Source organism: Pteropus vampyrus, unplaced genomic scaffold (genome assembly GCF_000151845.1).
Source record: "Pteropus vampyrus isolate Shadow unplaced genomic scaffold, Pvam_2.0 Scaffold15, whole genome shotgun sequence".
Classification (NCBI taxonomy): domain Eukaryota; kingdom Metazoa; phylum Chordata; class Mammalia; order Chiroptera; family Pteropodidae; genus Pteropus; species Pteropus vampyrus.
This window is the reverse complement of record NW_011888796.1, coordinates 4,900,031-4,922,422: the sequence shown is the minus strand read 5'-3', so window position 1 is coordinate 4,922,422 and position 22,392 is coordinate 4,900,031. Positions and strand designations below refer to the sequence as shown.

The 22,392-nt window shown below is 36.6% G+C and overlaps 1 protein-coding gene across 1 annotated transcript in view; it reads right to left on the bottom strand.

Moving 5' to 3' along the window:
- PPP2R5E (protein phosphatase 2 regulatory subunit B'epsilon) overlaps nt 1-21,696 on the bottom strand; it is a 132,278-nt gene extending 110,582 nt beyond the window's left edge. The window contains exons 1-2 of the mRNA XM_023527110.1: nt 21,151-21,696; nt 18,828-18,991 (exon numbers count right to left, since the gene is read on the bottom strand). Of these exons, the coding sequence (XP_023382878.1) occupies nt 18,828-18,984 (157 nt within the window). The 5' untranslated portion in view covers nt 18,985-18,991; nt 21,151-21,696. The remainder of the gene's footprint in view (nt 1-18,827; nt 18,992-21,150) is intronic.
- Nucleotides 21,697-22,392: the final 696 nt, after the last annotated feature.

Sequence of the window (22,392 nt, the reverse complement as noted above, 5' to 3'; positions counted from 1 at the left end):
AGAGTGATATGAGGTCAGAGAAAGGGACATATCATGTAAAGTCTTGTAGCCTCAGTAGGGAATTTAAATTTATTCTTAATGAGATCAGAAGCCACTAAATGGTTCTGAACAGAGCAGGGACATGATCTGACCATTTTTAAAAGTTTGCTCTGGCTGCTGTATATCGCACAGGGGGGAAGTGGGGAAACAGGAGCAAAGATGATAGTGGTTCCAACTAGGAGGTAGCAGAGGAGGTAGTGAGAAGTGGTTGGATTCTACATATATTTCAAAAAAGACAATATCTATTGAACCATGATTTGAAGTCCTTAGAATATCCAAGGCAGACTGCAAAAATGTCCAAAAATTCTTTCCGTCCTTGTACTCATGCGTTGCAGTATAATTTTAGAGCTACTACGACAAAGCGGTGGGGTCTTTCTCCATCTTTGGAATTTCACCCTTGTAATTTACTTTGACCAATGAAATAATAGCAAACATAACGTAAGCAGAGATTTGAAAAGTACTTAAGCATCTGTGCTCTCTTACTGCTCTAGAGAATCCCACAAACCACCAGGTAAAGAAGCCCAGGCTAACCTGCTGGATGATAAAACTCACAAAGCCCAGAAATCCCTGTACCCACAGCCAGCCAACAGTCAGCCAACCATCGGATATATGGATGAGATCATCAACTGCCAGCTGACTACAGGTGCAAGAGGGAGCCCAACAGAGACCAGGACCATCACACAGCTGAAATCAGCCCAAATCGCCAAACCACAGAATGGCGAGCTAAATAAATGGCTGTTGTTTTAAGCCACAGAGGTTTAGAGTGGTTTCTTAAGCAGCAAAAGCTGATTCAATATCTTTTTATCCCCCATATCGAATGCAAACCACTAAGCTCTCTTGGTTTCTCTAATGGCATTACACAAAAACAAAATTTCAATTCTAAAGTAAACTGATAGAGAATAGGCACAATGTTGCTGTGCTGATGAGCTGACTGGAAAAGAAGAGAGCACAAGTCACAGATTACTGCGTAGCTCATAAAAAGTGTGATGACAATCAAGGAGCCAAGTTCTTTATGTGCCGAAATCACCAAGATAAGAATCTCAGAAAACAAGGAGAATAAAAGATTTCACGCCAATAGAATTTCTCTTTTCAATGTCTCATACACTATTTCTGAAAATTACTAAGTGCTTTACACCCTCCTGCTGAACATCAAAAATAATGTTTTTTCAAGGTTATCTAGATACATGAGCAATTAAAGCTCTTATAAAAAAGAAACCAATTATACTAAAGAAATCACAAGCTGGACTTCTCCTCCTTGGCTGATACAGATAAATAGGTAGATGGATGATGGGTGGATGAAAGGATAAAAGGGCAAACATACATATACCAAGTAATACTTTGATTATTAATCTGATTGCTAATTTGATTAATAACTTTGAGTATAGGCATTTATGCTCTATAGAAAGACTCCTATATATCTCCTTGCATTACAACTTATTATACAAAGGTTTAATCTAATGATCACCAATGTTCAACAGATCATTTTATTCCCAGTAGTTTGCTTACTTTCTATTAGTTTGAAAAACGAACACATGGATACCCTTCTTTTATAATTTTTTTAACATCAAGGTAGAAAGTAAAACCCTCCATCCTTATTCCCCACATATAAACACTGTTTACAGTTTCTTTATATCTCCTAAGACTAATTCTCTCTTAAAAGTTATATGTCTGACACTGCAATTTTAAAAACTAAAACATTTATAATTCCTTCAAGCTACCCCTATAAATTAAGTAGAATCCTCCCTACATGCGTATTCTGCTATCAGAGCTTTCTAAACTCTATAAAAACTAACATTAGTATTTATTATATACTGACTAACTTGACTTCTGAAATAATTTGAAATAGATAATAGCTCATCTATTATCACTAAAGAGAACTCAACAGCAATGAATGACCCCACTCTCCCTCAAAAAAAAAGAAGAAAAGAAAAAAGAAACCTAAGTATTTAACGAATGGAGGAAAAATTACCTTTTTTGGAACTGAAACAGAAACTAGTTGGATGGTTAAATGAGAGCATTCGCCAGAGTTTATGGGCCTAGTTTATATTTGACACATGAAATCAGTTTTCAGGAAGAAAGAAAATTCTTGGAAATCAATCTTGATTACCTCTGTTTCTGAAGACATGCTCACCAAAGAAAGGCCTCCTGGAGCTATGCACCGGTCTATTCAGAATATACGTTGCATCTCCTTCAAGTACAAAGGACAAGCACAGATAGATAGATCAAGTCTTATCGAATTATGCATAGCAAAATAAAAAGCCCCAGAAATGAGGTTAGAAGATCTTTCTAAATACTGTACAAAGATTTTCAAAAATATGAACCACTATGTTCGCCTGCTACATAAAAATTTAGCCAACCACATCAAATCCTTGCATCTCTTAATTATACTCACTAATGAAGGGATAGAAACATGGATAACCTCAAATTCACTTCTTCCCAAGTATTAAAAAATGTACAATTGTAGGGAGATGGAGGCAGGGGGTGGAAGGGGGAGGGCTTTCTGCAATAACAAACAGAAACTTTCTGCAGCAGCAAACAGAAACTTTTTAATTATGATTGCTTAAGGCTAGAATTAAAATAAGCTTTTTAAATGTCCTGAACACACTTCAAACAAAAATAAAGACAGAATGGATGAAGAGAGAAGTCCATCTAAGAGGAAAGAGAAACTACACAGAGGAGCGGAGTAGAGTTATCTTTCATCAATCATGATGAGCCAGAACCAATGCCTCTGAGCTGACATAAATCCCTATAAGGCAAGAGGGGCCAGAGCGAGAGAAAAGACTAGAATATCACGTGCTCTCCCAGAGCTCACTCTTCCACTCACACATCCCCCACATATCCACACAGAGACTATACAAAGGTAATGCTTTTCAGGTCCCGGTTTCCAGCCCACCGAAAAGTTTTCTATGTATATTTCAAGGAGAGCAGCAAAGCGCCAGGTTAATGCCAGCAATAATTCTTGTGAACCAGCAAATCTCTGTCCAATCTAAACTCGAGATGTAACAAGAAATTGAGTTGGTTTTTACTGTATTGTCAAGCCTACTGTACTGAAATTCACTCAATGTTTGTATACTGTTTTTGCTCTCCCAAGTTAATCAAATATTACCCAGTAAAGACCCACACTAAATTCTGATATCTGAATAATCACCATATCCATCCCTTCATTCATTCAATGAACACTCACTCATCTCTTTACACATCAGATACTGCCAGTGCTCAATCGGAGCTGAAGAGACTTGAGGATAAAACCAGAGTCTATCAAAGCACTTGGCAATCTTTGATAATCGTGGGCCTTTCAAAGACTGTGATCTGTCCAAAGCTGCATCTTTTTGTCTGACCAGAGTGGGCCGTAATCATAAACCTTTGTCTTTAAAGCTATGCTCATTGCATAAAACTCTCTTCATTTAAAAAAAAAATTAAGACTATTTAAGATACAAACCAGAAAAAAGAACGAGTAAGAGGTGATTGTATGAGTCAGCACTGCTGGAATTCCCTTCCAGGGCTAGGTGAAAAGGGGAAGAGATTAAGAAGTACAAATTGATAGTTACAAAATAGTTATGGAGCATAAGGAATATAGTCAATAATATTGTAATAACTATGTATGGTGTCAGATGAGTACTAGATTTATCAAGGTGGTCACTTTTTTAAGTTATATAATATCTAGTCACTATGTTGTACACCTGAAACTAATATCATATTCCAACTGTAATTAAAATTATTATTAATAAAAAAATCACCATATAAAAAACTGTTATTCTATCCACTTTTGGATGTTTGAAATTTTACCATTTTTAAAACAGTACTGTATTAAATTCAACTGATTTTTTCAGACTGTACTGTACATAAAATACAGTTTAAATTAAAGCCAAAAATGCTTATGTTAATAATAGGCACGGCTGACAAATTAAGAATGTGTGAAGTTCAACAGGACAAATGTTTTTTCAACTAATAACTGCAAGCTTAAAAAAAAAAAAAAGAGGGATACGAGAACTTAGACTAAAAAGAACGAAAGAGAGAAAAAAAATTCTCTTCCTACCTAAAAAGGATGATTTCACTCAACAGGTGATCGAGCAGTGAAGATGTGAAAGGGGCACTATCCTAGACAATGGGAACACAGTCATGAATAGACATGGTCCCTGACCTCAAGGATGGAAATATTATGACAACCGTCAATTACCAAGGGCCATGTGTCAGTACTGGTCTAGGCATTTCATATATATCAACTCTCAAACTAATCCTGCACAGCAGGTAATATTATCATCACTTTACAGGTAAGCAAACTGAGGCTCTGAGAAGGTCGTTTGTTCAAGATCACCCAGCTTGCAAGAACAATTGGCTGGAATTCTAAGGCTGGCTGGCTGGCTGGCTGGCTGGCTCACAAACCTATCGTCTTCCCATAACTCTACCCTGCTGGACATGCAACAGGGTAGAATTGTGTCTTCATCATCAATCTCCCTAGTCTCTCATGCTACCTCTGTATTTCTGATTTAGCCATAGCCTGCATATAGAGCTAAACAAACTCACCTGCAAAATAACTAAGGAAGGAAAAATACAGAGAGAAGGAAAAAATAAATGTCAAAAACTTTTTTTTAATTTTTTTAACAGATGGGAAGGGGAAAAACGAACAACTATAGAAGACTGTCTCTTTCTTCAATAACGCTGAAGTCAAATAGTATATACACCTAAAGTGCCCTGCCTTCACTGAGGCTTTCACTGTTCAGTCTTGGAATCTTTATTTAAAATATTTAGGATTAAAAAGTAAGAACGCAAGGTAGAACGAAACATCAGCATCTATCAGCTGAAAAAGATAACTTGGAAGGGAGAATTCTGATTGATATTCCAACTCAGTCACACTTACAGAACTCTGAACTTTATTACCAGTGATTTCTTGGAACCCTGATTTCCCTCATTCTATACCTACTTTAAATATATGTGCGTGTTGCTTTTGTGAATATTTTTATTCACAGTTACTTATTTTATTTGAATTCATTATAAAAGGAAAAAAAAATCCACTGGGGTTAAATACATTTTGTCTCGATAGAATATGAAGGCATGTCAATGATGACACTCATTATCTTGAGATAAGTATAAGAAATGAGTGGTTTGGACACTGTAATAACCGTAACTTCTCATGAGGGAGAACAAAGGAAAAAACTTTCTAAGTCTGAATGAAGATTAAATACAGGTTTCACTGCTAATCAAAATTATAGGTGCTCAACAAATCCATAATTTCAGTTCACAAATATTAGCTTTAGGTAAAAATCACAGATGAAGAAAAAATTTCTCACACACACAAAATTCATATACTAAGCCACCTGCTCCAAAGATATTTGTGCAAAACTCCTAGCAACATCTTTTTTATTTGTAATTTTTTTTTAATTTTTCAATGCTCCCACTTAAAGAAAGATGTTAGGTTAACGGGTATTTTCTATCTGTCTAGGTTAACATTTATCAACCTGTTAACTACATTTAACCACCAACAGTCCTGATGTTTCACAGTGACAACATTCAGTGTCATCACACACATCTAACTCCCCAATCCCCACCACATAAACCACATGCACCAGCTGGGGAAGACAGGTGAACACAATGCTGTAACATCTGTCATAAAGCAAAACAGCTCACACTTGCCTGGACTAGTCCTTAGGTTCAGTAATATACTCACTTTGACAGCTTCCAAAAGTTACTTAACTCAAAAATGCTTTTTTAAATGCTTCATAAAGTTCATTAGCAAATGCAAAATATAATGATATACTGTTTCACTTAAACAATTTCATCTATAGATACTTAATGGATTAAAAAAAAGCGCCACTTCCCTAAATAATAGAATAAAGAAATAAATCATCTTTAAATGATCCACTTGAAAGCCAAGTCTTAAAATACAGATAATATGCAGTATTTATAAATAAATAAATAACATCGACAACGATGACAAAGATAGCTAACATTTATATAACACCATGATCTGGACCCTGCTCTAAGCATTAGCTATATTAACTCAATCAATCCTCCAAATTACCCTATGGAGAGGGTTTTGATCTCTCATCTTCAAATGAGTCAAGCAAAACTTCATGACTATCTCACCAATAAAGAAGCAAATAACTGCTCAATTACCCTTGCACTTATGGAGAGAAATGAATAGTAATCATTAACTATAATACCCTAATGTAAAGAAATTATTCTCTTAAGAGACAGTCCAGAATTATAAACAGCCTTGCTTAAAGAAAAGGGGGTGGAGGGTTTCTAGCCAAGAAATGTAGGTGTGGGTGTAGTGTCCTACTCATATTAACATGCAAAAGAAAAGTAATATTCCATTAAGTAAAACCTTAAAGAAATACAATTTCACCAATTCTACGTTAATATTATATATGGATTTGTATTCACAGGATTGCACATTGTTTGACTCATCATGAAATGATTCTAAAATTATTTTGAAATTCATTAATCATTGAGTTACAAGAGAGGTCATTCAAGTACTAACTGTCAAAAACTCCAAACTCTACAGCCCTTTTATTTATTTTGTTGGACTCTCCCACAGATTAGAGTCTGAGATAATCATAGATAATGCTTTCCTCCTTATTTTAGTAAACCACTCAATGCAGTTCTACTTCAAGCACTGGTACTGAAAAGCACTTACTCCACTCAATTTCCACCATCCACAGAGTGCAGCACAGACAACGCTCAATAATTTAAATCATAATAGCTAAAGAAAATTTTAAATTAGCAAGTAGCAAGGAGGTGGATTCAATTTTTAACTTCGCTCGATTTGTCAAATTTTAAATACTTTCAATTATTTATTTTTCCAATCTTCACAGTAACTATAACACCATAACCAATGTTAATTGCTTTGACTAACTATAGTTTTACTGTTGCTTGCACCTTCGTTTAATGAACTTCAATTGGTGCTGACAGTAATTTTAACTCTAATCTTCTAAACCTTTATTCTCTTAATGAATTAAATCTATTGTATTATGTCCCCCACTATTCCAAGCAGCAGTTCATAAAACACATGAATTAAAACACATTAAAATTTAAGATTATGCATTTTAATAACAATGCCATCTATGGAGCATATACGTGGACATGCAGATGGATTTTACTTAGTTTTTAAAAAGATATTTTGTATATTTCATGTTTATAATCTGAAAGTAATAATAAAAATATTTTTCATAATATTTTTTTAAAAGCAAGCAATGGTTAAGTGATTTATTTTCAAAGAAACCTCAGTATCATAAAATGACAAGCATGATGTTACTATGACAAGAAAAAAATTTTTTTTCAATTCCAACTCCAATAATAAGACTGTCTCAAAGTAATCTTCCAGCAATCTTCAAAGAAACCTCAGTATCATAAAATGACAAGCACGATGTTACCATGGCAAAAGAACTTTTTCTAATTCCAACTCCAACAATAAGACTATCTCAAAGTAATTATAATGCTATTAATCATAGAACAAAAAAAAATTCTTAAATATAACAGAAGAATATATAAACATGAAGGAAAAATATTATTCTTCGTGACCGGGTAGGAGGTTTATGGGTGATTTATATATTCTTTGGTCGTATATTCACACATATGCACAAGGACAGGATTAAGGACAAACTTTAACCCAGCCTGAATGATTTGGCCCTGACAACCTAAATAGTGCCATCAGTTTCTGACCTCCAGCGACAATGGCCATTTGAAAAGAAGAACTTCGTCAACCTTCTGGTTTTGTGCATCATTTGTTTCTAGGGCAGTGCCTAGTGCATCCTACTGCTCAGAAATTTGATGAATGAATGGACTGAATTACACAGCCCACAGAATAACTACAAAAATGAGAATTTAAGGTCCCTGGAGGAGGCTATTTAACCAGGTCATATGTAGATTCCTTTCATAGCTATTTGCTTCGTATGTACTTTGAAAAACATTTGTACACAATCTATTTCATTGGAGACTCACAATAATTCCAGAGTATGAGTACAGGGTCTACCACTCCTAAATCCAAGGGCATTTAAAGTATACAATTTCTAGAGCATTTCACTAAACCAGAAAAGCTTAAATTTCATCATTAGCTGAAATGCCTTTTACAATATTAAGATATGAATCTAAATACAACAAAATATAGCTCTATCCAAAATCTTTAAGGAATAACTAAATCTAGGTAATAAAGTGCGAAGTTTTCTCAGCAGCCAAAACTTACGTCAAAGTTCCTTATACCTGAAACCTCAGGGACAGATTTCCTTCTAGATCCAGCCACATCCACGTAAATTTTAGAACTGATGAATTTTAAAACCTGATCTTAACTGTTTTTGACTAAACTATCATATTATTTCTAGATGGCTGATTAATGTTAAAAATAGCAGTTTGATCAGTTGTAGGTGGGGTTGGAGATCAAATGTACATGGAGGCATGTAAGGACAGGGGCAGAACAGAGAGCACTAAAACTTCTTTTACTTTTAAGAAGTCCCTTCTATCAATTTGCTTTCGAATCATTTTGACCTCTCCTCACAAATTAGGGGAAAACACCAGTCCTGTTGATGCATCACTATCTTTCTGGAAAATTAACCTGATGATACAAAAGTCGAAGTAGCCTTCTTACCCTCAAAAGAAACTCATTTTTGCTACAAATGTCCTTGATTTCAAAATATTCATTCAAAAAGAAAAGTGTTGTATGCCAATTAATGCACAAGGCACCCAATAGCTGTATTACCAAACTGCTATTATAAAATAGCTCCTTGGAAGCCTAGACCTACTCTAAAGTCTCATTGTATTTCCTTATAAGGTGTGGCAGAGGAATATCCCCTTCTATTTTCAGATATTGTCTTTTGGGGGTGTTTGGTAAAAGCTAATTGGAAAGTCTGTATCTTCCTTATTAGAAGACAGTACTTTTCTTGACATGATGCCAAGACCCAGTTTTCTCTATGTTCTTTTTACTGTTTTACCATTTTACTTTGAACAGTGTTCCAGGCACGAGCAACCACGAATTAAATTAAAATGTAACATCACCACAAAATGAAAGTCTGTCATGGTGCTACATAAATGGATGAAATTTTGCCAGATCTCTTCCCTCACAACACTTTGTACTCTGAAACAAGATCCAGATCCATAGGAGTGACTCAAAGAAAGATCAATGACAAAAAGAATGATAAGGGAAGGAATATTTATTAAGCAAGCGACCACACATTATGCAGTTTATCCATATTACCTCACTCCTCAAAACCATCTTGGGAAGTAGCAGTCCCATTTGTAGAAAATGAAGCTCAAAGAGGTTAAGTAACTGACCTCAGTTCATAAAGCTAGTACTATCGCCTAGACTTAAACCCATGCCCTTTTCTACAATAAACTAGTTCCCCAAAGATGGAAAGATGAATGGTAAAGGACACCACTGCTGGAATGCTACCAGTTTACCAAACCTTAGCATCCCTATGGCTGAGATGCCTTTACTATAGAAGCACTTGAGTCCTTCTGGAGTGCAGAGCAGCATCTCCCCGCTTTTTGTGAAGGGCCAGCTACCCTTCCTGCCTGCCTCTTAGCTGCACTGCCTGGCCCTTTCAAAGAGTCGAGTCTGAGGCCTGCTGCTCAGGACTCTTCCCCATCACCACTCACTTATATCTTCCCATAGTGCTGCCACCAGGCTAGCTGTTCTCCCCTTATCTTCTCCACTTCTCCTTCTCATCACTTTGGTATCCTTACAATTGTCAGGTTCCTTCAAGATGTAGTAAGATGATTCAATAAGTAAATCACCCCAGCACAGCATGAGCAAGATAGTAGTCAGCTCCAGTACTCACCTATGTCCATCTACTGCTAATGCACATTAGAGAGAAGGCACTGGCTTTGGAACCAGATGGGCATGGGATCCCAGCCCTGGCTCTCTCTGCAGGATTGGGCAAGTTATTCGGTCCCCAGTTAACGGCAAACATCCCTTGCTCTTGGTATTGTTGAAAAGCTTCAATGTGATACTCCGTAGCATATCGCCTGGCATACTAGAAAACCAACAGACACTGCTTCTCTGCTCCTTCATTGGTTGCTAAACTATTTATTCACCAGCAAGGATAATCTGAGTTTTTCCTCCCAATTTCTTCCAGATCCCTAGCTAGAACAGGAAAAATGCTTTTTTACAGGCACAGTTAATTTTACCCTCGATAGTCCTATTCGCCTGGCTTAATTTTTCAAATGATACTGATCAAAAATGTCCAAACAACTGCACTGGAGACACGTAGTAACTTCTTCCTTCAAACACCTTTTAAAATTCTGTTTGATACCAAAAGGAATTAAAAATCAGGAGATATGCAGAAGAAACCTCTTGCCATGAGATCTCCCTTCTACAGAAAGGGATTAGATGACAAATTCTCTCTCTGCTCTGAGAAGACTGACGCCCACCACTCAAAGCAGAAACTCCTCTAAGAATCTGCTGAAAGCTCGAAAGCCTTTGCCCAGAAAAATGTCAGTCTGCACAGAGATATAAAATACTGCCCGGAATTTCAAGAGGGTCAAGGGCCCTGTGAAACCCACCTACCAATAGCAAGATAAGAGCCCTGGACAAAGAACCATCTATGATACTCCTTAAACTGGCAAAATCCTCAATTCAGATTATTTCTTTAAAGTGCAATAAATTCAAAAGCCTGGACAAAAACCTAAAGAAGGTAAAGAAAGACGTTTTATCAATCAACTCTTCTCCTCTCCCTCTGGCTCAAAACTAAAACACTACAAAACTAACAAGCTCAAAACTTGAAGAGGAAGTTCACTGTTGGAGGTAAAATCTCAAAACAAAGATGTGCTCAGGGCCAGTGCATGTGTTGGTAGGATGGGCAAGGGAAAAGTAAGTACAAAATTAAGTATTAGAACATCTATACATTTTACTTTTCAATATCATCCTTTTTAACTTTCTATGTCTATGCATGGTCTTGATGGGCATTATATATTTGTATAATAGCACACACACATAATGCATAAATATCTATGTTATTTTACTGACAGAAGTAAGCAATTACAAAAAAAGTTTGGAGATTTTGTTCTAGTAGATGACTTCCAAAATAAGTTTATCTAACAATAATTTTCCCTGGTAACTCTGCACAAATGGAATTTCCCTTGAAAAGAATTACATTAAGCACTTTAAGCTCTTATTCCTGAAATAAGTCAGTTTGAAACTGATGTTGACTAACCAGTAATGCTGAAATTGTTCCATAAGAACTAGTTCTCCTTTCTGCTTTAAGAGTCTAATTCTCACAGCTATACACACTCCATATTTTTCTTCCTTAAGTGGAAATAATCCACATAATATGTTAAAGAAATAAAAATCATCTGAAAAACAATGGTAAGCATTTTCCATTATACAGCTCTCCTTATACTTAAAAAAGCTAATATTCTTTAACTCCTACAATGTACCCAACACTGAGCAAAATGTTTTACCTGCTTGAAGGCACCTAATCTGACTCTGTGAGGTTCTAATACTCTCCTAATTTTAGAGATAAAAAACCATGGCTTAAAAGTCACATAGCTGTGAGTAAACCCAGAATTCAAACCTACCTGTGTGTGACCCCAGGGCCTCCATTCTTACCTCAGGGAGGCCACCTGTCTCCCTTAGGTAAAACATGTTATATATAGTAGGTATATCCTGTTATACTTTAAGTGACAACTTAATAATATATCATATTATTCAATTAATATGTTCCTTTACACTTAATTCTACTGTAACATAAAAAGAAGATGCCTATTTGTTTTATAAAATCTTCAATTACAAAGGGTGGAAAAATATTTTTAAACAGTAAAAGAGGATGTCATCATTGGCAAATAAACCAAAGAACTGCCTTAGTTAGCCTTTTTGAAATATCTAGAAACTTTGCTGTTCTTTTCCTAGCACTACAAAATCTAATTAATGTTAAAAGCTAACATTATTATAAAGGGTTTGACTAAAGAAAATTTGATCATAAAACCCTGTTCCGAAAGTCCATTATAATATTCAGATATGCTGTTCTCTCAAACCATAGAAAAAAAAAAGAAAGTCTGGTGATCTGTTGAGCCCATAAATCAGTCCTCAAATACCAGCAAAAAAAAGGGATTTCACTGCACTGAACATGTTAACTTCTATAAAATGAAAGTGATGAATCTCCTAAGTAAAAGGAATCACTCAGTATGTCAAACAAATCCATTCCATCCTCTCTCCACAAGATACTGCTTCTGTTTTCAACCTTAAACAATCAGAATTATCAAAGCACAAAACCATTCTCAGGATTTTAAGTGAACACTCAGCAATTTGATCCTTCAAAAATAAAAAGTCTTCATTAAACAAGTTTATAAATCTGTGTAAATTACAAGTTAAAATAAAATCTGTGTGGCCTGGATTTGGAGGAAAAAAATTTTTTTAACTATATAAGAAAGAAAAATAAATGTCTATACTACTATTACTAATAACCTAGATGTCAATTAACAATGCTAATTCATTTACTAACAATTACTTTCTGAATGCCAACTATGTAAGAGGCACTGATCTGGGCCCTAGAGATAAGAGAAATAAGGTTTCTACACCAAAGAACATTTTAATGGGCAGATAACATACAAGTGAACAAACAAAGATAAAATAATTTTCAGATTATAAATATGATGCAAGAGACAAGAGAGTGATAGAATGATTATTTTTAAAAGTCATGGGGGATGGTCCCTAAGAAAGTCCCATTTGAGCTGAAATGAAGAATGATATGAAATCAGGGGAAGAAAGTTCTAGGTAGAAAAAGACCACTTCACCTTATGAGAAGACTTATTTGGTACCTCAATATTTTTATGCCCTGGCTGGGTTATATCCTGAAGACACCCACATTATGATGAATTCTGTTGTTTACAGCTTACAAAGTTTACTGGTAAGTGTCCAATGCATGTACACACACACAACTAACATGATACTCAGAAATAATAACAATAACAATGACAACACCCAATCTTTTAGTCTAAGCCAAAAACTCTTAACTATAGGGAAAAGCAGAAATGGTAGAGTTAAATCTTTGAGAATCTAATGAAAGTAATAAACTCTGTCCTCAAAAAAACTGCACATGCACAGAAACTTTACATATAATTTTAGAAGGTGCTTAGAACCTTGAAGCCCATCCATGATACACGCACCCTGTCCCCAAACAGAAATCCATGAACCTTAGATTAAGAACTAGGCAGTAATTATCACACTTGGATGAGATATGAATGCAAGCTGTTACCCTACTTTTAAATGATTAATAAATCAGGAATGCTTACTCTCAATTTCTTTTGGCCCACATAAGACTCTGTATGGTAATTTTCTCTATGCTACAGAAGCATACTATTAGGATATGTAAAGAAAAAAATATTCCTGCCTAAAAGTGAATGAGATACTTCTTCACTACAACTATGTATAATCTTTCACACATGAAAATGGTGTAATCTGACACTTAGTGTTGTGAAAGATCTTATCATTTCTTCCCCCAAAAGAGAAGTAGTACCACATTGTTTCAAAGGCTGCAAAGCTAAATGTTAACACCTATTAACTTACAGTTGTTTTTGTGGTTCCAAAGTAAAGCTTATGATTAATTTTTAAGACCAACTCCCAACCCCACACATTCCCTCTCCCCACACACCTCTCCCTCTCTCTCACTACAATTTAGCTGTCTAAAGAACATACATCATTAATCTAAGGTACACACTAGATCAATGATTCTTAACCTTTTTGATTCAGACACTGCTTTGAGAATCTGAAAAAAGCTATGGAATTCTCCCATTTAAAAAATGAACATACACATAGAAAATGTGCATATAATTTCAGGCTGCTCAACGCATTTCAAATTCAATCAAAGGTTTAAGAACGTCTATACCAACTATACAAGAATATTATGACTGATTGCTCCTGAGAAGGGGAACTAGGAGAACCAAGTTGGGAGGAGGATTGTTCACTATACATCCTTTTATATCTTTTGATATTTGAACCATATGATTGTATTAACAATTCAAAAAATGAATAAGTTAAAAATAAAAAGCATTACACTAAAAAATGTGGCAGGATATCAATACAGTAGGTAAAAATCTCCAAATAAAGATGCTTAAATATACCTAGTCTACTAAATTCAATACTTTTGCAAACTGTTTCTTTGAATTTTCTAGTTGAAAAAGGTTCATGACTGCAAAACTATGCTCTTGTTTCATAATTTTCAGAGACATTTCCAATTTCAGCTTTTTGCTAAGAAAATATAAAAAGTCAAATAATAATTCCACATTATTCATATTCTAACTTCTGAAATCCCAGTTAAGTAATAATAGCTAGTATTTATTGAATGTGCCACTGCTACATCTATTGGTTATTATCATCATCCACATTTGGTAGACAAGGAAAACAGCTTCTAAGAGTTAAGTCACAGGGCAGGGCAGGGTGACAAAAAAAAAAAAAAAGAGTTAAGTCATTTGCTAGTGAGCTAGGCCTCTTGAGGGCAACAAAACCCATATACCTTCCCCTATGCCACACTGCATCATAGCCTACAAAGAGGAAGATGAACACTAAACTAAAGGACATTATTCCTTAAGAGACAATTTTCATCATAAATACACTAGCCCATTATAAATATTGGGAATTCTATATGCATATTCCTTCTGTACACTATACAAAGCAGAGATGAAAGAGAATTATCCTATCCAATAATTAGAAAAACACAAAAACTAAATTGTAATTTTAAAAAGTCCTCACAAACTGTCACCCTACCTAAAAATAAAAGCTGAATCAAATCTTAGAGTTTTGAAAAAAATGTTTTCATTAGAGGAGTGTTATAGAAACACAAAGTTACTGATCTAAAGGTTTCAACACTAAGACAAAGAGTTTCTCTCTGCTGAACAGTAACCTCCACTCATAGTTTTTGGAATGTTTAATACCAAATGTCCAAACTATCAGTAAAATGCTTCAAAAACATATAATGAATTGTTTGGCTAGAAATAATGATGACACCTTCATTATAATCCCATCTTCAGAGGTGGTAGTTTTCAAAAACATTTCATTCAAATCTAAACTTAAATAATCTTTTTAAGTCAAAGAAAGTTGGAAGTAAGGTAAGGGAGGATAGGGTGGGGAGAGAACATAAATCATTCAACCAGATACTACTATTATTACTATTACTACTAATAATAATAATGATTATTTATTTTAAATGTGTATCTATCCGCCTAAGTATTTTGTTTGATTGTCCTTATTCAGTGACTTACCTAAATAACTGTAAAAGCTTGCTTCATGTCCTATTGTGTAGGCAACAAGGAAAGCATCCAAGTCTTTACTTTCTTATTTAGCACATAAGGCACTGAGGTTTACTCTACTGGATTTCCTTTGTCAATAAAAGGACTAAGAGTCTTTCGAGCGCAAAACCTTTAGGATATCCTGAAAACATTTTCAGAAGTATGTGACAATGAGGAAAATTCAAATGTCTATATTTCAAGGTTTCTATACATTTATATTAAATGTCTGTATTTCCAGAAAAAGTGAGGTCACTCACCCTATATTTACAGAAAACTACATGTTGGTGTTTCTTTCTATAGAAAATAACATCATCAATACAAATTTTAAAACCCCACCTATTAGCAAAAGGGCAAAACAGAAGAAACTTTCACTTTATTATGGTTCTGCAAGTGAGAAGACTTTTAAGGTAAGAATTAAATGGCCGTATTAGTTACAAGTCAGTCAAATATTATATGCATAAAATAAACATTCTGATAATACATACACACAAAACAAATGATCATTAATATCTAATTTTTGAACTTTCAAAAATTACATATTAAAACTGAGTTACATAATAACTGTTTACACAATTTCCATTCTCAAACTCTCCTAAATTAAAGACCTTGAGGATGTTTTTTATTTTATTTTTTAAAGCAACAAATTTCAACTGCAATTTATATTGTACACACAAATAAAATTAACTCAAACCTACCAATTTACTCAAAGCGATACTATAGAAATTAAATCAGTAGCTATCCTTTGGCATGCATATATAATTTACTCTAGTTTCTTCTAAAGAAATGGCAAAAAAAAAAAGTCCTCCTATATTTCCTTTATATTCCATAAATTACTTCATAAAGTTGGTGACACTGCAACACAAAAAAAGTCAATAGTAAAAAAAAAAAAAAAAAAAGTCATTTAACAAACTGTTTTCATTCACTAAAAAAAATCAAGAGCAAATATACATTTCTGAAGTCTATAGCTGAAAGTAACTTCTTTGTTTATCTATATATATGGAAATCTAATTTATGGAGTGCTTTCCAAAATATTTTCCCAGAATGGGCTTACTATACAAGAATCGCTTTTAATCTGTCCAGAATTAAGTTTATGGATATATCTAGCATTATATGGTCCTGCTGCTCTCTAATTCTCCTATGCTGGCAAAATATACAAGTTCAGAAAAATCATATTCTTAGAGACCAAAATTCTTGGAAATTTTTCAATACTACCAGACTTCACTTAAAAAAAAATGAGAAAAGTATATACGAATGGTCAAAAAGCACATGAAAAGATGCTTACCACTAATCATTAGGGAAATGCAAATAAAACCACAATGAATTACCACTTCACACACATTATGATGGCTATTATCCAAAAAAATTTTTTTTAACTTGAAATAAGAAGTGCTAATGAGGATGTGGAGAAATTGGAACCCTGTGCATTGCTGGTGTGAATGTAAAATGATATAGCTGCTGTGGAAAGCAGTATGGTGTTTCCTCAAAAAACATTAAACATATGATCCAGCAATTTCACTTCTGAGTATATACCCAAAAGAAGTGAAGAGAGAGATTCAAACAGACACTTGTATACCCATGTTCAGAGTAGCGTTATTCACAATAATCAAAAGATGGAAGTGACCCAAGTGTCCATTGACAGGTGGATAAACAATATGTGGTATATACACACAATGGAATATTATTCAGCACTAAAAAGGAAGAAAATACTGACACGACATGCTACAACATGGATGAACCTTGAGGACATTATGCTAAGTGAAATAAGCAGTCACAAAAAGACAAATATTGTATGATTCCACCTATATGAGGTACCTAGAGTAGCCAAATTCATACAGACAGAAAGTAGAATGATGGTTGCCGAGCGGGTAGGGGTAGTGGAGAATGGAGAGTTAGTGTTTAATGGATACAGAGCTTCGGTTAGGGAAGATGAAAATGTTCTGGAGATGAGTAGTGGTGATGGATGCACATGTGAATGTACTTAATGCTACACTCAATACATACTTAAAAATGGTTAAAATGGTCAATGTTGTTATCTATAGTTTACTACAATAAAAAAGAGATAAAGGACAACAAAATATTAAAACATGTGCCAATTTCTTCTCATGTATGCCTCTTTCACCACCCACAAAACCAATACCCTGCCTATGAGTAGTTATTAAGTTTTAATGTAAATGTCTACCAGGAGTCCCCCAAAGTAAATATAACAATAAATTTTAAAATTATCTCTAACCCTTAAAAAATTTAATCTGCTTCCTCAGAATAAAGTCCTTTGCTGGATATAGATGCTAACAGCTATTACATGTCTAGTTCAGATTAAATTACTAAAATATCTAACATACCTCCCAGTTTTGTATTTCAAGTATGATTAGTTTTAACCCTAGAGAATTTTTCCTTAGTTTTTCTTCCAAAGCCTCATAAAGACTATTTTCATTTTTACAGCAAAGTCTTTAGCCAAAATACCACCTTCCCCCCAAACTCATAGAAGCTCATCTTTACTAACTGGTAAACCTATCATCTTTATAGTAATCAATAATCATTTAGTTTCACCAATTTCAAGAATCTCATAAATCTCCCTCCCTTAAGAAAACTGTAAACATGGGAAAAATACAAGCTTGAAATATCCTAGGCTAAATTTTGAGGATCCTCTCTAGGCAAACTTCAGTGTTTCTTAGAATATCTTCTGATTTCACAAATTGTTACAGAAATGTTCATTAATGAACTAACAAACCAGGTTTTGGGATTTCCTCTGAGCCATTAAAGTGCATTGTGTTATCCATGTCCCCTTTTTCCTCACCCTTAAGTGTTAGGCAGACAAAACTCTACCTTCGAAGGTAGATTCTGATGTTTCCATGCTATAAATGCTATGTTCTGATACATTACAAACAATGCTTCTTAAACATAAAGGAAATAGATGAAAATTAAAAGAACAAAAAGTATCTACATACTTAAACAAAAGTTGAAAGGTCTAATTTCGAAAAAAAAAAGTATTAAAAACTTGTCTTTAATTCATTCCAGTGGAAAGAGAAAAGTAGTATTAAATAAATAAAATCATCATATACATTTTCTATTTGTACTATCTAAAAACAAGAATGTATGTCATCAGTTACTATTTTTTCTTGATTTTTAAAAATTAATTCTTTCAAACATCATTTTCTATATATGTTCATGGTACCATCTCCTCTACTAGGTCTACTTCCTGTGATTAAGTTTGTACAATTTGTAACTGTCATTGCATGTAACATATACATCTAAATGCCAATAGAAGAAAAAATAAAAAGTACAGACATCTTAAAGTTTCTCTGGCATTCACTTTTCCTATGTATCGATGTGAGAGATTCTCCTAATAAGTTTCTGTTCATTTGTCCACAGCTATTTATATTTAATTGAGCTCTTTAAAAAGGAGAATGGGTATATCTGGTCACACATCAGTGACTTCAACATGTCTGAAATCTCCCATCCTTCCCTTCAGTGTGCAACACAAAATGCTAACAAATATCAAATTCTACAAAAAGGAACTTATAGATATAAAAAAAGATCAACTGAAGGGGAATCTATCACCTGGTCATGAGCCTTACCTTTCAGGAGTGGCAGAGGTGTTAACTCAATAGGCTTGCCTTGAGACCTAAACTGTGAGGAACTTTGCGACCTCTTCTGTCTGGCTTTTCTGACGGACTTCCGAGAAAATCCGTCTACTTTATCCACTGATGGAGGAGTAGTTGGTGCTGAGGACATATCCCTACTGAAGAGAAAGAAGTATCATAAACACATTTCCAAAGTGGAAGAATACATGTAGGTTACACAAATTCTAAAATTCCCGTATACAATATTCGTGAAAATGGGAATATGTGATAAATAAAATCAATTAAGAAAAGTCATATTCAATAAGAAAACATTAAAATTTGGTGAAAATAGAAGTACTATAACTACTACATAAGCAATATTGTAATTCTAATGTACTGGGCAATATTCTAATGTACTGTGCTGCTCTTGGTATAAAACATTACAGATACTCATTTAGACTTGAAGAACTCTTCTAAGCTACTCATTTTTGAACTGCAAAGCTCTTCTCAAGATTCTTGAAGTAATTTTGGAGCTATTCTGCAGTTGGAAAACTTCCATCGATACATTTTCCCACAATATTTAATACTATGAATGGGCTCTGGAGTTTAAACTCCTATTGTACTTCAAGAATCTAGACCAATGTATCACAGCAAGGTGAAATTTACAACTACCGAAATTATCTAGGCATGACTTTTAATGCAATGTGCTGTGTTAGCTAAGATAAACTACACCACACGGCAAATGAGGACAGGCTAGATTACTTTAAACAGAACACATAAAAGGCATAATTAAAAATCATTTCAAAGAAGTCTTCTTTTTGAGTGAAGCCATCTTAAGTTATTAAAGCTTAATAAACAAAACTATGATGAAATGGTGCACCAAAGTTGAAATGAAAACTTAAATTCACAGCCTACTTAGATAACCTAGTTGAGTTCCCTTAAAATTCATGATCAAATATTAATTTCCATTCCATCAAACTGATGAACAGTTCTTATGGATTTTTCTTAACCCTATCAAATTATTAAAATGAAAGCTATTCCCCAAAAGTAACAAGCGTTAAACTCAATTTCATTTACCAATTTAAACAGATGTCATCATTTCCATGGTACCGAGGTTCTGTGCAAGATTAATGGCAGACTTGAATAGATATAATGCATATGGGGAAAATGCCAAAATGCAATTACTCACCTGTCATTCCAATACATAAAACAAGTATTTTTTAAGCTCTAAATAAAAGAGTAAAGTAGTTTCTTCCTGAACGCGTGAGAATAAAAAGTTACCTGGATTACCTGGGTTCTAACAAAGTAAAAATAACAAAAACATAAACAAAAAACAAAACCACATGATGTGGAGGTCTGGAATTCTGAAGTCTTGTTTGGTTCTCTTTTTTTTTTTAGTTTTTAGAAACCTAATTTAGCTTTTAAAAATGTGACATTCAAAATGGAATTGCAAACTATGAATGACTACAGAAAAAGTAAGATCACTTTAAAATTTTCATAAAGACTGCATAAGCAAGAAGCTCCACATCATACATCTGTATGTTGTAAATTTAGGGGTCGCTTTCCCAATCTGGTATATGAATTACTTAGATTTCATTTAACTGTAACAACACAGGATTTCAGTAAATTCTGTTCCTCTATCACTCTTTTTGTCTCGTTTTTATCCCTATTTCTAAAGATTATTTATTGATAGTAATATTTTTTTAAAAGAATCATTTTCCCTTATACCCGCGGCCGCGAATAAACGTCAAGGATCTCAACCCTAAAGCGCTGCAGAACTGAACGTGCAGTAGCAGCGGGTCCGTGTAAAGCCCCGGGAAACAGGTTTCGCCCTGAACCAAGGCGCCCGAAGCTTTATCATCCTCTAAGCAGTGGGCACGGGGCATTCCAAGGCTCAGGATAATCCAAAGGGGGTACTAGGATGAAGGAGAAAGACTAGAAATGGGTTTATCTGTGGGGATGCTCACATGCTCCCTTTGCTCCTACCCACCCCCACCGCAAGCCCTGAAGATAAGCTGCTACAGAATCCTCAGAACACCAATCCCCCATTCCCCCCGCCCCTGTCAGTGGATAAGGGGTACAAGAATACGCCTCCAATGCCGGAAGGTGGAGAAAAGGGGGGGAGGGGGCAGAGTGAATAAGAGGCATCATGAGAAGCATTTGAGGTAAATCAGACAAGTGGGACGGGCGCTCCCTCTCCCGTACCCCACCCCACCGCACCGCACTCCTCAGCTGCCTGGGCCAGGCCTTCCCGAGGCTGGTGCCCTGCAGATTCCCCAGGAAGACTGGTAAGAGGAAAGGAAGCAGGCGAACCGCTGAGCTGGAGGGACGAAGTTACCTTGAAGCTTCTGGGGAAGAATCCGAAGATGATCTGTGGTTTTGAGGGGCGGGAGACGCGCGAGAGGGCCGCAGCGAGAGCGGGTAGAGGGACCGGGACTTGCGGGGGGGAGGTCCGGACAGCGGCAGGGAACCCGGGGCGACGGCAGTCCGGCGCGGCGTCCCTCCGGTTCCGCGGCGGCGGCGCTTCTAGGCCTCACGGCCGGACTTGAACCTCAGAGCTTCCAGTGGCGGCGGCCTCACGATCCTCCCCCGCGGGCCCGTCCCATCAAATCGGCACCGACCCCGTTGCGGCTCCGCCGGTGGCTCCTTGCTCACATTCCCGGCGGGCGGCGCCTCTGCTCGTTGCCCCGGACCTGGCGGCGGCGGCGACGACGTGGGGTGGGGGGGAAGGGAAGGAGGAAGACTGGATCCGCAGCGGCAGCAGGAGGAGAAAGAAGGAGAAGGAGTAGGAGCCGCTGGAGCCGCCGCTGCCAGAGCCGCCCTTCGATATCCGCGGTGAGTCCCCGTCAATGCCCCTTTCTCTCTCCTATTGTCAATATCACCGGGCGGCTGAGTCCATGGCACACTCTCAACCAAACCTTCTGGCCAGCAGCGCCCGCCCCCCGCGCCCATTCACTGGAGGCTTCAAACGGGAAGCGAGGCCTCATTGGCCGGAGTCCGCCTTCACTCCCGTGCCAGCATGTTCGGCTGAGAGCCGATACCGGATTGGCGGTGGGGGGGCGGAGAAACAGGAGGGTGGGAAGAGCTGAGACCGAGGATTGGACTGAGGGGAGAGGAACCCGGATGCAGCGCGATCTCCGGCCGCGCTGCCGCCGCTTCCGCCAGGCATTTGGGGTTGGGGAGGCTGAAGAGAGTTGTTACAGCCGCGGCTAGGCCCGAGAGGCGTGCCTTAATCCCGGGAAGTGTGCGACTGACAGAGCAACGGAATGAGTTTCCACGCTGTGCGCGGCGGTCGTCTTTAACCAGAGGATTCTAAGGGCAAGAATCGGCCACGGGTGGGGAAGCCCCCGGTGCCTTGATTCCGTCCCTTTTATCGGCTGGGGTGGCCCTTCGGGGCTCTTGGAGCCCCCAGTCAGGACCGGAACCAGCGCTGCGTGGACAGCAATAAGATCCCCAGCCCGCGCCTGTGTATATGGGCCCTTGCAGCCCGCTGTGAAACCCTGAGCAGTCGCTCTGCGGTGAACCCGTGGAAGGCCTGGCACCGAAATCTGAACCCCTGGGGCCTGGCCAAGGGTTGGGT